The sequence below is a fragment of the Cornus florida genome, unplaced genomic scaffold (assembly GCF_030987335.1).
Source record: "Cornus florida cultivar Cherokee Brave unplaced genomic scaffold, ASM3098733v1 CherokeeBrave_3.0.0_Hap2_Chr10, whole genome shotgun sequence".
Taxonomy (NCBI): Eukaryota; Viridiplantae; Streptophyta; class Magnoliopsida; order Cornales; family Cornaceae; genus Cornus; species Cornus florida.
This window is the reverse complement of record NW_026775580.1, coordinates 66,269,401-66,286,066: the sequence shown is the minus strand read 5'-3', so window position 1 is coordinate 66,286,066 and position 16,666 is coordinate 66,269,401. Positions and strand designations below refer to the sequence as shown.

Here is a 16,666-nt window from a genome sequence, read left to right as displayed (position 1 = left end):
ATCTGGGTCAGAAGGTTGATGTAAGTCTCATTGTCCTTGGTGGGATTTTCAAAAACTTGTTGTTCAAGTTTTGCAGAGGACTTAGGTAGTAAGGCATTAATCTGGGATTGTTGAAAAAGGATTTGGCTTCTGAGGGTAAGAATATTATGAGCAGTGGAATCTTTCAAAGCCTTGCCCTCTTACTTTAGGAGTGAAATCTCTTGCTTGGTTTGTTTGATTTCTTTATAGTGATCTTGAATCGTAATTGGCATATGGGGTTGTTTACCAAATCTTTCAAAGATATTAGTAAGGTTGTAAGTATTTGGTATAACAACGGGAGCTTTGTCATTTCTTTGGCCAATGCTGTTGGTGAATTTAATCAAGCATTCCTTGCGTTGATCAAGATCTTCTATTTTGTCAATGAGTTCCAACATAAATTCTTGGTCCTTAGTAATCATACAGATGCATTTGATTTTGATAGGTTGGTCATCCAAAGATGGGTTGGAAGAATCAGAATCGTAATCTGTATCAGCATGATAGTCATCTTCTTAAATACTATTGATATCATGTTCGGATTCTTCATCTGAAGAGTTTAAAAGAATTTGCATCAGCTGGCTCCTAACGGTTTCAGGGAGATCGAGCTCATTGATCTTCTGTTTGGCTCTACAATCGCGTTTGTAGTGACCCATCTTGCCACACTTGAAGCATTTTATATCTGCTTTTGAGGTGGTAGGTTTTTTTTGAAAATATCTTGGAGGAGGGTCATTTTTCTGTCTATTTTTCTCAGAGGAGAGATATTTATCTGCAAATGAGGGTTTGCTTTTGTTATACCGTGACCTGTTTTCGTATCTTTTGGGAAAAGGCTTGCGGTAGCGGGTGTGACTTTTTCGTTTGGAAGGAGGGGTTAGGTTTTTGAAGCCGAATTGTTGGTAGAAAGTTCCTAATTCTTTTCGGCTAGTGGCATTCTCATGCTTGATTTGCTGTTGGAGTTTGAAATCGGTGCAGAGAGCAATCCCTTCAGCTGTGATGGTACTAATAATGTCACCATAGGTAAGGGAGTCGTAAGGAATATGGCCATTGTGTTTTGATCTGAAATGCTTGTGAATTCTCAAAAGATTGGGGAGTCCAGCAATGAACTTTTCTTTCCAAAAGGCTTGGTTACAATCAGTCCTGGTGAGGACCTTTGAGAGGAAGACATCCTTGTACCATCTGAAATCCTGAAGTTTGCAATATCGAAGGTTAGCTAGAATTTCTGAGGTCTTGTCTCTAACAATTGAGAGGTCACCGAGGAACTGTTTGACGATAGAGAAAATAAGAGCAGCAACTGCATCTTTTATATCTGCACCTTCTTCTGTTTTGATAATTGTTCCTTCAGGAGTTATTTTGACAGAGTTAAGAATGGCTTGTCGTTTATCTAGAGTGAGGATGTTGTCCTACCATCCTTTGAGTTGGCCTGTGAATCCTCCTACAAGGAGTTGTGCTATAGCATGATCAGAAGAGTCATTCTTGGTTTTGTAAGCAGTGCTGACCATTGTCATTTCTTGAAGTGTATTGAGAATGTGATACTCAGTTTTGCCATCTATGTTCCATTCATAAATGATACCACCATGATAAGCAGCTTGGGAAAACTGGCCTCATTCTTCGATCTGGAGGTCAGGGAAAGTTGGCCTGGGATAATAATTTCGAAAAGAAGTTGATTCTAAAGTATTGACGTGTTGGTTCTGTAAGACCTCAGTAATTTCATCAATTTCAGTATCAGTACCAATTTCTTGGTCAAGAGTATTGATGGCTCTAAGAGGTCTTTCAGGCGTTTCAGGAATCGTAGTTGTGAGGTCATAAGGGATTCGATATGCTTAATCCTGTCCTGTGCTTCTTCAATGGCACTACATTTTTATAGTTGTTTATACAAGTGTAAGGGGATTTCATGGGGTATGAAAAGGGAAGCATTATCAGATTGAATGGGGATAATTTGTTCTTTCTGAAGCAAGGTTTCCACACGAGAAAGCTGATCGCCAAGTGTCTGGAGGTGTTGGTTTGTGTAGTTATTTTGTTCCATGATGCTTCGGACATCACGGGTCGTGGATGTGGTATTGTCATTGGCGACTGCCTTTGTCTTGAAAGGAGAAGCAGTAAGTGTGACTGTTCCTGACGCCTTTGTCTTGACTTTGATTGCCTCGGTTGGGGGATGGATGGCTTCAAGAGCCTCACCACGTGATGTTTGCCAGGTAATGATGGATTTGGTTGTGACATTTAAGGATTTGATTGTGGAGAAAGGAAAATCAATATTGTTGTCGAGACAATATTTTTCAAACCATGTGAAGAAAGGGGCTGAGAACTTGTGTTGTATGCAGAAAGCATACCACTTTTCTCTAATAAGGATAGTTTTTTGAGTTGAAAAGGTTTGGAAATACCATTGTCTTTTGGAATCATTGATCGCAGAGTAGAAATCTTTGCGTAAGAAGTCTTTATCGATCTTATAAACCTTTTCTATCATGTAGAGCTGATGAACCTGATGATCGGTATCTTCAAATTGAGAATCATTTGGGGATGGAGGGGAATCATGACGATCTTCGTTTAGGGGAGGGTTTTGCAGACCTTTGTTTGAGAACTAATTTGTGTAGGTAAAGGAGTGCTGCGAAGAGGATGGATGTCTTCTTCCTCAGTCTGTATGCTAACATTGTCCTGGTAAACTGGGTTAGCAACTTCTTTGTTTTTGACACCAACGAGGTTTGGATACCTTGTAGACATTTCTGAAAATGATTTTCGGGAAGGGGCTTTAGAATAGTTTGAGGAAGTAGCATGAGAAAAAGAGGATCTAGAACTTTCTATTTCTTAGATAGAAGGTCTAGATCTTTCTATTTCTTGGATAGTAAGTCTATTGGACCTGTTAGAATTAAATCTAACCTTTACTGTGCCATCAGAAAATTGAGATATTTGTTCCAACCTTTTATGCTCGATCTTTGAAGGAGGAGCTGCATGCTCGAGAGTCCACTCTGTCAGGAAGGTGACTTCATTCCAAGTGATGGTCCTCGGAACATAAGTTTGTGAATTTTCGTCACTAGCATGAAGAAGAAGGGTTTCTCCTTTGGGAGACTCACAAAGAGCATGGGGGCTGACTTGGGTTGTATAGACTTTGTAGTGGATTCTATAGACAACATTGAAGGGTATGGCTCCATCCATCATTTTGTAACCACTACTTGAAACATTGAGGGTTAAAGTATGGAGGATTGTTGGATCATCAAGAGCTACTGAATAATTTGGAAAACAATTGAAGTATTGTAGGCCATCAAAAAGACTTTGGCAAACTCCTAACAAAGAGGTTTCAAAATCGAGATGCCTACAATCCCTTAGAGTAAGCGTGATAGTAGTGTTAAGTCCCCTTGATGTAAGAGGTTTAACTGCAACTTGGACAAGCCCTATATGTAGGAATTTGTACTTCTTTTTGTATTCTACTATGACTCTTTTTTGCAAAAGTTGGATAACTTCAAAAGAGTTTTTGAGATAAATAACTGATAATGTAGGAATATCATATATTTTATTAGAGAAACAGAATAATGAAAAGGTTAAATAACTGATAATGAACTATGAGAATATCAGTTATTTGAGAATATTTCCATTATCAGTAATGTAGGAATTTGGTTCAGTTCGGTTTGATAGTTTTCTCTCTCTTTCTCTCTCTTTTAGTAATATTTTTACTGTAACATCGTTTCTTTTTTCCCTCTCACCTTTTTACACTACAGCAGGAAGACTAAGAATTCAGTTGTTATAAATAGATTATTGCATTAATTTTCCAATTGTTCTAGTCTTTGCAAATAGTTTACACTCTCATTTTGCCCACGAAAAGCTGGAGCTTCAAGTTTGAAAGAAATACCATAATATTAAATTTACTGGCATTAAGTTTCGGTAAATTGCACTCAAAGTCCCGAGGTTCGTCCTAACTATACATAGATGTATAATTTGGCGAAACCTGTACTTGAGGTTTTGGCGCGTTATAACACTCAACTCCCACTAGTCCTCCATCAATCTAAAAAGTATTCTTTTTAACAAAAAAAAAAAAAATCTAAAAAGTATTCTGACACTATGTGAACTGTTCGTTTTACGCTCCACTTACTCGAATTTAATGGTGGTTGTCCAAGTAATTTCTTGATTTGAAAAAGAAAATGGACGCAACGGTTATAAAATGGTAGGAATGAGGTGTTTTTGTAATTTTCTTACTTTTTATGGTTCAAAATGTCTTTTACTAGAATGAATGGTATTGTGAAAATTTTAATTTATTAAGTAAATAATATCAGCAAAATCCGTGTAATTTATCCTAGATGAAAAAGATTGGGCCTCAAAAAAAAATGAAGGTGAGAAAGGAGAGCAGAGGATCCTAGTAAACCTACTATTATGAGATTTAATAATATAAGGAAATAAAATTTTTAGGGAGGTTATAATAAATAAAAATATTAAAAATTTTGGTTCAAAAAACAGAAAGTGGGAAATAATATAAATCTTTTATCCGACTAATAATAACTCTCTTTAATAATAGAAGGTAATAATAATATATAAGGAAATAAAAAATAAATAAATTGGGGCCTTCTTATTAGTTGGGACATTAGGGGACCGCCCAAAGCTCCAGCTGGCCCGTTGCCTGCATCTTGCATCAGACCTCCCCCTCACCCGGACATCCCTCCGATTGGTGAAGCTCTGCATCCAGCAAGCAACTCGAATGCATTGGTGACTGATAACTGTCACATTGTTGCCTATGGCTTGTTGGGCCTGTTTCTGACCCGAGAAAAAAATGTAATGATCTGTGGGGCTTTTTTTTTTGGGCTCTTCCCTCTTGGGTCAAATAGCTTCATCCATTTGCTTGTAAGCTTATTACATCTATAAATTTTGCTTAACCTTTCCCAAAAAACACAAAAATGATGATAATTGAGAGTATGATAAATAATTTTATTTGATATGACAATAGTCTCAAGGGTTTTTTTTTAGTCTCAAATTCATCAGAGCAAAAGGTTCTCGAGCGGTCTCTGCTTTGGAGAGATTGAGAATGAATAATTAAATAAATAAATGCATGTGACATAATGATGGTACATTGTTACACTTGTAAACACACAAAATGGAAAAATATAAATAAAAGATATACAATTTTTTTCTTTTCAAAACACAATTATTCACTTTGTTTTTTTTTTTTTTTTTTTTTTAATTCAAACAAATGCAAACAATTACACCATAGTATTATTTTTTTTCTTTCTTTCTTTCAAGCAAGCAAATGCACACACTTGCACCATTATTCAATATTGGTTCCAAAGATCCAGCACGTACACTTAAAACTTTAAAAGTCATTGATTTAACTTGTGAAATGATCAAAGCGAATGGTATCAAAGCAAAGGAAACATGTCCTTGTTGTAGAATGTTGCTAACAGTTTGATTAAATCTTTGGCTTTCTCACTCTCTTTATAAAGATGAAATGCATGGTCCTCCCCTTCTGTCTCATGGATCTCAACCACACCCGTCCACCCGCTCCGACCCAACGCCTCATAGTAAAGCCATGCTCTGTCCCTCAGCAAATCCTTCTCTGCCAGACACACCAGCACCATCCTACACCCCAACCCGGCCAAGCTCGGCGCACCCTCCGCCACCGGGTTAACCCGCGGGTCATTATTCTCCAGTGCCGACGGAAACACCATCTGCCAAAATCCATCCATCTTAGCCTTCCATTCCGGATCCAATCCCTCAGACCCGACAGGATCCGAACCCCAGAATGAAGGATGAACCAGTGCCAGCCCAAGAATTTCAACATGCAGCCGGGACCCGCAACCTCCCGCCATCATGGCCAAGTTATGAGCTATGTTAGCACCGGAAGTCTCACCCGCCACAAAAAACCTGTTAAAATCTGCATAGTTGTTCAGCCAATCCTCTGGTCCGTCGCAGTCACGGTGGGAAGCGACCCATAGAAGTGCAGCCCATGAGTCTTCATATGCAGCGGGAAGAGGGTGCTCAGGTGGTCTTCTGAAATCTACTGAAACAACCACGATTTGAGCCTCTGCGACGAGTTTGTAGAGGTAATTGTGGTAGGAGGGACTGGAGGATGAAGAGACCAAGAAGCCACCGCCGTGGAAGTATAGGAGGACTGGGAGCTTTTTGATCACTGGTCACTGAAAATTTCAAAATATCATAATATATAAATAATAATAATAATAACTTTTAACATTAATTGATATTTCCATTATAAATTGGTATTAAAAAAAAAAAACTTAAGTATATAATATAAATTAAAAAAAATTCAGTGGGAGCGGCTGCCTACACTTGACCCTTCTTACCTTTGCCCTTGGTGGTGGTGGTGATGTTAGGAAGGTAGAGGCGAGCTGAGACATTGGTCTCTGGGATGATTGTTAGGTCTTTGGAGGAAACACCGGTTACAGGATCGGTGGTTGCCGGGACTGAGTCGGCGCCGAGAAGCCTTTCAACATGGCCGTCTTTGTATACTCGGAGGAATGGGAGGAACTCGTAGGCGATTTCATATTTGGCTGAGCACCTGGTGGCGTGTAGGAAGGGGTGAGCTTTTTTGGGTGGGTTTAATGGTTTCTCTTCCTTTAATTTCCTTCTTATATACGCATGGATGGCATATATGAATCACGTGATTCACGTCGTTTTCACATGACACGTAAAGGTGATAATACTCCGCCACAAAATTATCAATGCGAAGGTGATAATATATATATATATTTTTATAGTTAAAAGGTAAATTGGAGAAAGAATATACATGAGGAACTAAAGTCCCCAACAGTAGCTACAACAGGCAAAATGCCACAAAAGGAAGAATGCAACAGGCACAAGGCCACAAAAAGCAACATGTTACAGGCACAAGGCCACAAAAGGTAGAACAAGGAGCATCTCCTGATATATCCAGTGTTGTTTCCAGATAAACCACCAACCAAACCAACCAAATCGACCTCTACGAAATCAGCCATGCGTGACCTCCACGCAAGGAACAGCCCTTGAAATAGAGATTCTACAGGTCATTGAAGGACATAACTTGACTTAATTGTGAGCTGCTTCTAAAGTTATAGAAGCTAACCTTGAACGCATGGAGCAATATTTAATTAATGAGATAATATGCCAAGGAGAAGAAGATTTGTTATTGAAGGCTCTTGAGTTCCTTTCCATCCAAAGGAAGTAAACTGCAACTGAGAGAAGCAATTTGAACTTGCTTTGAATCCAATGAGTGGAGCAACAATCAACCAATTCAACCCAAGTCCTTGATTGAAAGGTGCAACCTGTGACCTCTTGAATGAATCTCCATATGAGAAAGCTAAAATTGCAGTTGAAGAACAGGTGGTCCATTGTTTCATAATCTGAATTACACAAGAAGCAAGCATTTGTATAATGTTTATTCAACATGGGTTTCGAGTCCAGAGTGAAGAATCTATTTCTAATTGCAAGCCAAGTAATGGAGCCACTACTTACCCAAAAACAAAGTAATGGAGCCATGCTTTGGTATGTGGTGCTGGAACCAGAAAATATTGAGGGGGGGGGGGGGGGGGGGGGGGGGGGGGTGTTGGTGGGAGTGTAAGACATTGTGTGAGCAAGGGAGAAGTTCAATGTGGCACTAGGCAACCACTCAAAGGTGATAATATTATGACATGAATGGTGAGTTAACATTTGATTCTAACATTTTATTTCATGCTAGAAGTGGTAGTGTTGAAACTAGCTTTAACATGCAATATATTGATCATGAAATTAAAAATAGTAGTGTTAAATCTCTTTTCGATCTATCATTTTTAGTTTCAATATCATTACATAAGTTGAAGTTGAAGTTGAAGTAATATATATAATAAATCATGATTTTGTGTTGAGTGGATACACAACCCCACGTTGTGTACTGCAGTTTGGTTGGACCTCAAGCTTTTGGATCCCATCAAGTATAGTCTGGATTGTGGGCAACTGAAAAAATTAAAAAATAAAAAATTTGATAAGTGAGCCGAACTTCCTGCCTTATATCCTAAACTTATACAATATCAATCATTTGATGATCTAATTGTGATAATTTTTTTTATTTAAGTAATTTGTTTCGATAAAAATAAGATGGTCCAAATCTCTTTTCTTAATAATTTATAGATTAAGGCAATTAAGAGAGCGCTCTCTTAAGTATACTGACAAGCTCTCTTTTTGCATTAAGAAAGTTCAAAGATTAATAAAAGTTGAGAACGATTGTTAAAAAGAAAATTAATTTCTCGTCTATCTCTTCTTGCAAGTAACCTATCACTCTTTAAATCTTTCTTCATATCATCAAGAATGAAAATTTTTCTTTAATTTTTTATGAATTTTTTTTATGTATTGTTGTATTTGATAAATTTCAAAACCAAACATTCTAACTAATCACAGTTCTTTTTTTCTTCTTGATGTTTGAAAAAAAAAAAATACAGTTGTTTTATTGTTTTCTTCTTAATATCTTTCTTTCAATAACATTTAATATTTTTATGTTTATTCCTATATTTAATCCTCTTATTTTTCTGATATTATTTTTTCTTTTTAGTTGCTGTTAAAACTGCTCCAATCTGCACCAACTCAATTTATTGAAAAAAAAGAAAACAAAACAAAAAAAAAAAAATTTACAAATTGCACAATATTCTGAATTTTTTTTTTTTTTTTTTTTTTTTTCAAGAGTACTAAGGAAACGTTATTTTCTCCATTTGCACATATTTCTAAATTTTCCCAACATAACACGTATAAAGGATAGTTTGTCAATATATTCAAGAGAATACTCCCTTAATTACATTACTCTAAATTATATGAATAAGGTCCATCACAATGACATAACTTCATTCATGAACATTCTAGCTTCTGACGTAATCGCACTCGCAATGAAGAACATATTAAATCAATTGATCAAATGAATATGTAATTTGCTTGGCAGGTTATCAATCAACATTTGTTATCATTATAAATGAATCCATATATTAATTTCGTACATTAATTTGCTTTAATCCTTTATGCTTAGAAAATAAATGGGAATCTCTTACAAGTGACAGGTCCTTTTATTTTATTTTATGTTGATAAGAACTTTATGTTAAAATACATTTTCAATTTAAGATTATAAGACAAGTGTCCAAAATATCTGTGTATTTTTTTTTTTGGAGGAAGTAGACATAAAAGCACCTCGGCTGCTTCCCTTCGAATCTTTAAATTAATTTTTAGTTTTTTCAATATGAGCTCCTGACAATGAGGTTGAGACACCAATTGCTCAAGTATGCCAATAGTTAAAAATAATAATAATAAATAAAAATAAAAATCCTAAAATTGACATAACTGTGTTTGTCGGGAAATTATTGAATGCAATGGTGATGCCACATCACATGGTTGGCGTGGCATTATACAATCAATAGATGCATGCCACATATTTGAAAAATATGATCTAGGTGTCCCATTTAATTTTTAGATGTTTATACCCTCAACCCTTCCCCGACATTCTAGCTCACCGAGACTATGCCTCACAAATCGTGGCATTTACCGCCTACTCTCACTGCACCGACCACACAACCGGAGTCGTTGCACACCTCATTACATCATCGCCAAGATTCTGCATCATCATCACCACATAGGAAGCAGCCACCGACATCAACAAATCTCCACCACCGGCCGCTGGTTCACCTACTCCTCCCTGCTACATTCTTCACCGCCGTTTGGACAACTCCAACACAGTACAACGTTAGACCCACCATTGATAAGAAATTAACGTGCCTTCACACGCGCTTTGTAATGATCCATTCCACCACATGTTATGATATTAAAAGTACCATAAGATAAAACATTAGACCCACACCAACCTTAGACATAAAAGCACCTCGATCAGATGCTTCCCTTCGAATCTTTTAATTAGTTTTTAGTTTTTAGTTTTTTCAATATGAGCTCCTGACAATGAGGTTGAGACATCAATTCTTCAATTATGCCAATATTTAACTGATAAATTTTTTTAAAAAAAATTGATAAAGGCCCTAAAATTCGTATAATTGTGTTTGTCTATTTAAGATATTGGACCAACTATTTTATTTTGTGTTTTTTTTTTTTTTTTTTTTGGACAGTGCTTCAAGCAATAACTCTTTTAGCCAATTCACTTGATGTAATAAAGTGTGACTCAAGTTTTACATTTTGACAAATAAATTTAAGTATTTTAAAGTATTTTTTAATTTGTTTAGTAAATAATATTTTATAAAAAGAAATTCTATTACTAATTTTACAATAATATCTTTCTTTAATAGAATCTTACCATATTCGATAATCGTCATTATTAAAAAATAATAAAAAAATTGTTTACGAAAAAAATAATTACTTCGTAATTGATAACTAAGAGTGTTTTTCATGCTGGCTTCTTGGTCTCGTCATCCTCCAGTCCCTCCCATCACAAGTCACAATACCTCAACAAACTCGTTGCCGAGGCTTGAATCGTGGCCGTTTCACTAAGGGTCCGTTTGGTTAGATAGAAATTGATGATAGAAAGTGAAGTGAAAGAAAAAAATCAAGTTTCTACCATACGTTTGGTTAGCATGAAAGTTTTTCAAGAAAGTCATGAAAAAATATGATTTTGTTAATTTGGGTAGGATGAAAGTGAAAAGAAAGTGATTCAACTTACCAAAATTACCCCTATATCAGTTAAAATTTAATTGTGCAATGGATGATATATATATATATAATAAAATAAGGCAATTACAAGTTGGATTAGACATAATTAGAGAGCAGAGGCTCAACTAAATATTAATATTTTTTTCTTTTATTTTTGAACCTCCACATTAGATACTTTATTTATTTTTCGTTATTAATCAATATTTACGTCTATCAGGTTAGTGGAGTGGATTATATTAAAAAAAGATACACTTATCCTATTTTATTGAAAGAAAAAAAAATTTTGTTTCATAAAAATACTTATTGATAATTGACAAAGTTACAAAAGAGAGAGTTACCCAAAAATAAATACAAAAAGTTAGTTGGATAAAATAGGAAAGTCAAATTAAAGGTATCAAAATAAGAAAGCAATTTCCATGTTCAGCGGATTTTCGAACAAATCCTTCTTTCACGGGAAAATATATTTTCGCGTGTTTTGTTCGTGAAAATTTTTGGGGAAAAATAGGTAGATGCGGGAAACCAAATTTTCTCTTTATTTTTTTTTTTTTTCCTTCTATCCAAACTCCAAAAAAGTTTTAATTTTTTTTTTTTTTTCCAGTTGATTCCATCTAACCAAACGAAGCCTAAGGCATTAAGGTACATTACATGTTGATTCAATGAACTTGAATTTTAAAGTAAGGGTAAAGTGCAAAAAATTCCCCTAAACTATTGTTCATTTGCAAATAACCTCCTTAAAATACAAATTGTCCCCTCGAACTATTAATTTGTTGTAATTAAGGACAAATTCATCACAAAAGACTATTTTACCTTTTCTCATTAAATTTGTCATTCCTTATTAAATTATTTTATTATCATTTCTCTTATTTAAAAATTAATTAACTATTTACCTTAATTTTATTATTAGTATCAATTTATAATAAAAGTAGAAAAAAAAAATAAATTTATAAGTACCATTTTCTAAAATGATTAACTTATTATTAAAACTTTACTATTTATAATAAACCTTATTAAACTAAGTTGAAACTTTTTTACCTTACAAAAATATATTCTTTCTCATACAATATATAATATATTCATGAAAAATTAATAAATTAATTAAAATAAAATACCTTCTTTTTTATGCAATATATTCATGAAAAATTAAAAGATTACTTAAATTGTTTTTAAAAAATCTACTTAAAGATTTTTATTTTAACTATTAATTTTAAAAATTAAAAGTAAATTTATGCAAATTTAATTGAGAGTGTGTCATCAAATTAGTCTTTTTTTTTTCATAATGTATTTCAATAATAAAAAGTAGATTAAGTGTAATTCAATAAGAAATGACAATATAGTCATTTAATGAAAAATATCTGAAGCTGCAAGGCTCGAGCTTCAATACCTTGTTGATTTTTTCTAACAGTGCCTAGTACCCACCCACACTTACTCATCAGTAAGGTAGCATCGATGGCAACTAACACTCGCCCACAATACACAACTTTGTACGATAGAATGCCATTTGATTTGACCAATGCTCCAGCAGCTTTCATGAATTTGATGAACCGTGTATTCAGTCAATTAAATCTGCTTCATTTTATCCATTTTGAACGGATAAGATATCAGTTCATACGAATGGAACGGATCCCGAGACGGCTTAGGTGGATAGACGTGGTGTTTCACACGTTGCATTAAGTTCCGTCTAGTGGAAGTAAATATGCGTGAATCCCGGATATCTTTGGAAATACTCTACAGCGCAGTCAACGTATCCGTGCGGAGAGTAGTCACATCGGTAAATAGAATGTCTAAAAGTGAAAAATCATTTTTTCCATCTTCTTCCTCCCTCTTTGGCCAGTAGCCATGGAAGCCCATGAGGCTGCCACCTTCTCTCTAGATTTTAAAACAACTCCAAATGATTCCAAATTAATATATGCCCAAGTTTCTCCTTTCTGAGATTTCTGCCACTCTAGACATTGGGATATTTTGTAACTAAATGTGCTGCTAGTTCAGGGGGTATTATGCACAAAATATAGTTCAAATGGATTATTTGCAAATTCGAACATAGTTCAGGGAATTTTTTTACACTTTACCCTTAAAGTAATTCTATTTAGACAGATTAGCCCAACTTATTTGTCTAGTCGAGAACGTTTATGGATTCGGCTCCTCTCAGTTAAAAGCCCTCTCTGGGCATCTGTGAGTATTAGATCCAACAGTAGGAAGAGCTGCCACATCATTATCATGAAGCAATACCCAAAATGCCATCATTCTATTTAATTAACTATAACGTCATCTTCAAACGGAGGAGCACGATTTCCCCTTGATTTCCCTCTTCTTCTTTTTTCCTTTCAGATTTTCCCACCTTACAGTACTCTCAAATTGTTCCCTCCATTTGATTTCCCTCCCCAACTCACGATCTCTGTCTGTCCAAAGATTTTAATATTTGTCCCCAAAACCCTCTTCAAGCTTTTAGAGAATTTCATACCTATCATAGATCCAGAACCTCGATCTTTGCCCTTTCTCTGTGTGGTGGATCAATTGTTTGACCTTTGTTGAGAGCGAATTAGCCCAGAAGTTCCACTAAAGCATCATTATTTGGAAGGTATGTTTATTTTTCTCTTTCAAAAACCTTTACCCTTAAATGGGACGAGGAATTCAGATTTATTTCCAAATTTCAGGTGATATTCTGTTTTTTTTTCTTCTTCTTCTTCTTCTTCTTCTGTAGGAGTAAAATAATGGAGGTTGTGTTTCAGTATTTTAAATCTAAAATATTTTATGTGAAACTACTCCAATTTAATTTTTAGGATTTTATGTTGAGTTACACTAATTTAATCTAAAATATTTTATGTGTTTCAGCTTTTCTTTTTATGATAGGCCGATTAAATTTTACATTGCTCCTAATGTTTCTAAGATAAATTATTTTAACAATTTCTTGTTACATTATGCTATGTGTAAATAAATCATATAACTATGTTTTGTATCATAGTTTGAAGTAACTGAATAAAGAGGAGAATCTTTAAAAAAAAAAAAAAACCTTCAGTTGAGATTTTAAGTAGTGGAAGAGATTGCCTTCCTCTAACCTTTCTAATTGTCTAATATCAAGCATGTTAATTTAATAAAAGTCTAATATTATACTTACACGAGAGAAGAAAAAAAATTATACTCGCACATGTAGAATTATTCCAACTCTATGATTTTTTTTATATAGTTTAGTTGCTTATTTGATATTACCACAATGGATAAGAGTGAAGTTGATTGGAAACCTAAGTATGGAATGGAGTTCGATTATGAAGAAATGGCTTTTAAATTTTATAACGAGTATGGGCATAGAGTTGGATTCAGCGTGAGAAAAGATCATGCCAACAAAAGTCCTGTCACAGGAGAAGTTACATCACGATTGTATGTTTGTTGTAAGGAAGGTTTTCGAAGGAAAGACAAACGAGACTATTTGACAAAGAATCCTAGAGCTGAGACTAGGATGGGATGTGGTGCTTTGATGAATATTAAACTAAACAGAAGTAATGGAAAATTTTGGGCTAATAAATTTGTGAAACAACATAATCATTCATTGGTTATGGAAGCATGTGTTCATATGATGCCATCACAACGCAAACTTTCTACAACTCAAGCAATTGAAGTGGACTTGGCAAATGAGTCTGGTATTCCTTTATGATCTGCATATGAGTTATTGGGAAGGCATGCTGGTGGAAGGGAATGTCTTGGGTACACTAAACGAGATCAAAAGAATTATATACGATCTAAACGACAACGAGATTTGGCATATGGAGAGGCAGAAAGCCTGTTAAAGAACTTCCAAAAACAATGTTTAGAAAATCCCTCATTCTTTTATGCGGTGCAATTAGATAAAGATAAGCAAATAACAAATATATTTTGGGCGGATGCGAGAATGATTATTGATTATGGTCAGTTTGGAGATGTCGTGAGTTTTGATACGACATATAAACTAAATCAAGCCAACCGACCATTTGCACTATTTGCCGGGTTTAATCATCATCGTGAAACTGTTACTTTTGGAGCAGCACTAATGTATGATGAGACCATTGACTCGTTTATGTGGTTGTTTGAAACATTCTTGGAGGCAATGTCTAACAAGAAGACGAAAACTATTTTTACAAATCAAGATGCAGCAATGGCAAAGGCTTTAACACTTGTGATGCCAGAAACATGCCATCAACTTTGTACATGGCATATCATGCAAAATGCTGTGAAGCATTTAAGTATCCTTTTAGAACTTCAAATGGAATTAAAGCTATGTTGACAAAGTTAATGGATGACTACAATGAAGAAAATGAGTTTACTAATGCATGGGACAACATGCTATCTAAGTATAATGTCCATGAGAATACTTGGTTGCATAAATTGTTTGAATTAAGAGCTAAATGGGCAAAGGCATACTTGAAAGGGGAATGGTCTGCGGGCATGAGGAGCACACAACTAAGTGAAAGCCTAAATGCTAGTCTAAAGGACTACTTAAAATCTGACTATGATTTGCCACAATTTTTAAAGCATTTTGAGAGAATGCTTCATGACAAGCGCTACAAAGAGTTAGAAGCTGAGTGTGGGTTATGTTACAAGGTGCCTAAAATAAAGATGCACTTGAAGATGCTAGTGCATGCTGGTACTATATACACTAATGCCATATTTGAGGACTAGGCAACCACTCAAAGGTGATAATATTATGACATGCATAGTGCGCCATAAAAAAAAAACACTTAGTTAACTCTGATTCTAACTTGTTAACTCTTGATTGTAACATATTATTTCATGCTAGAGGTGGTAGTGTTGAAACTAGAAATTAATAGCTTTAAAAATAATATATTGATCATGAAATTAAAAATAATAGTGTTAAAATCTCTTTTCGATCTATTATTTTTAGTGTCAATATCATTACATAAGTTGAAGTTGAAGTAATATATATATATATTAAATCATGATTTTGTGTTGAGTGGATGCACAACACCACGTTGTGTACTGCAGTCTGGTTGGACCTCAAGCTTTTGAATCCAATCTAGTATAGTCTGGATTGTGGGCAACAGAAAAAATAAATAAATTAAAAAATAAAAAATAAAAAATTTGATAAGTGAGCCGAACTTCCTGACTTATATCCTAAAATTATACATTATCAATCATTAGATGATCTAATTGTGATAATTTTTTTATTTAAGTAATTTGCATGTTTCGGTAAAAATAAGATGGTCCAAATCTCTTTTCTTAATAAATTATAGAGTAATACTATTAAGAGAATGCTCTCTTAAGTATACTAACGAGCTCTCCTTCTGCATTAAGAAAGTTCAGAGATTAATACAAGTTGAGAACGATCATTAAAAGAAAAATTAATTTCTTGTCTATCTCTTTTGGCAAGTAACCTGTCACTCTTTAAATCTTTCTTCATATCATCAAGAATGAAAATTTTTCTTTAAATTTTTATGAATTTTTTTTTATTTTATTTTTTTTTTATGTATTTTTGTATTTGATAAATTTCAAAACCAAACATTCTAACTAATCACAGTTCTTTTTTTCTTCTTGATGTTTGAAAAAAAAAAAATACAGTTGTTTTATTGTTTTCTTCTTAAAATCTTTCTTTCAATAACATTTTATATTTTTATGTTTATTCCTATATTTAATCCTCTTATTTTTCTGATATTATTTTTTCTTTTTAGTTGCTGTGAAAACTGCTCCAATCTGCACCAACTCAATTTATTGAAATAAAGGGAAACAAAAAAAAAATGGAAAATAAATATTAGAGATGACAAAGACCTAAATCTGCCATCATGAAGGAAAAAAAAAAAAAAAAATTACAAATTGCACAATATTCTGAATCATTTTTTTTTTTTTCAAGAGTACTAAGGAAACCTTATTTTCTCCATTTGCACATATTTCTAAATTTTTCTAACATAACACGTATAAAAAAAGCGTTTGTCAATATGTTCAAGAGAACACCCCTTAATAACATTACTCTAAATTATATGAATGGGTCCATCACAATGACATAACTTCATTCATGAACATTCTAGCTTCATCTAACTCTATCATTGGTTCCAAAGCCAGATAAAATAAAGTAAATAGGCTTAAGCTTCTGACGTAA

The 16,666-nt window shown here is 34.2% G+C and overlaps 1 protein-coding gene and 1 pseudogene across 1 annotated transcript; one reads left to right on the top strand and one right to left on the bottom strand.

Annotated features, from left to right (window-relative positions):
• Positions 1-4,959: 4,959 nt before the first annotated feature.
• On the bottom strand, positions 4,960-6,938 carry LOC132277740 (probable carboxylesterase 2). Its single transcript, XM_059779590.1, has 3 exons — positions 6,753-6,938; positions 6,288-6,558; positions 4,960-6,115 (listed from the first exon to the last, which is right to left on the bottom strand). The coding sequence occupies exons 1-3, from the start codon at positions 6,936-6,938 to the stop codon at positions 5,346-5,348; spliced, it is 1,227 nt and encodes a 408-aa protein (XP_059635573.1). The 3' UTR covers positions 4,960-5,345.
• A 6,857-nt stretch (positions 6,939-13,795) lies between these two features.
• On the top strand, positions 13,796-15,134 carry LOC132277739 (protein FAR1-RELATED SEQUENCE 5-like; annotated as a pseudogene).
• The last annotated feature ends 1,532 nt before the right edge of the window (positions 15,135-16,666 follow it).

What these genes read in the sequence shown, in the direction of transcription:
- LOC132277740 (XM_059779590.1), bottom strand. Translation starts at nt 6,938, where the DNA reads ATGGCTGATTTCGTAGAGGTCGATTTGGTTGGTTTGGTTGGTGGTTTA. An exon ending in TTTTGCCTGTTGTAGCTACT is followed by an intron (nt 6,559 to 6,752) that starts GTTGGGGACTTT and finishes AGGAAATTAAAG; the next exon opens with GAAGAGAAACCATTAAACCC. An exon ending in CACCACCACCAAGGGCAAAG is followed by an intron (nt 6,116 to 6,287) that starts GTAAGAAGGGTC and finishes TTCAGTGACCAG; the next exon opens with TGATCAAAAAGCTCCCAGTC.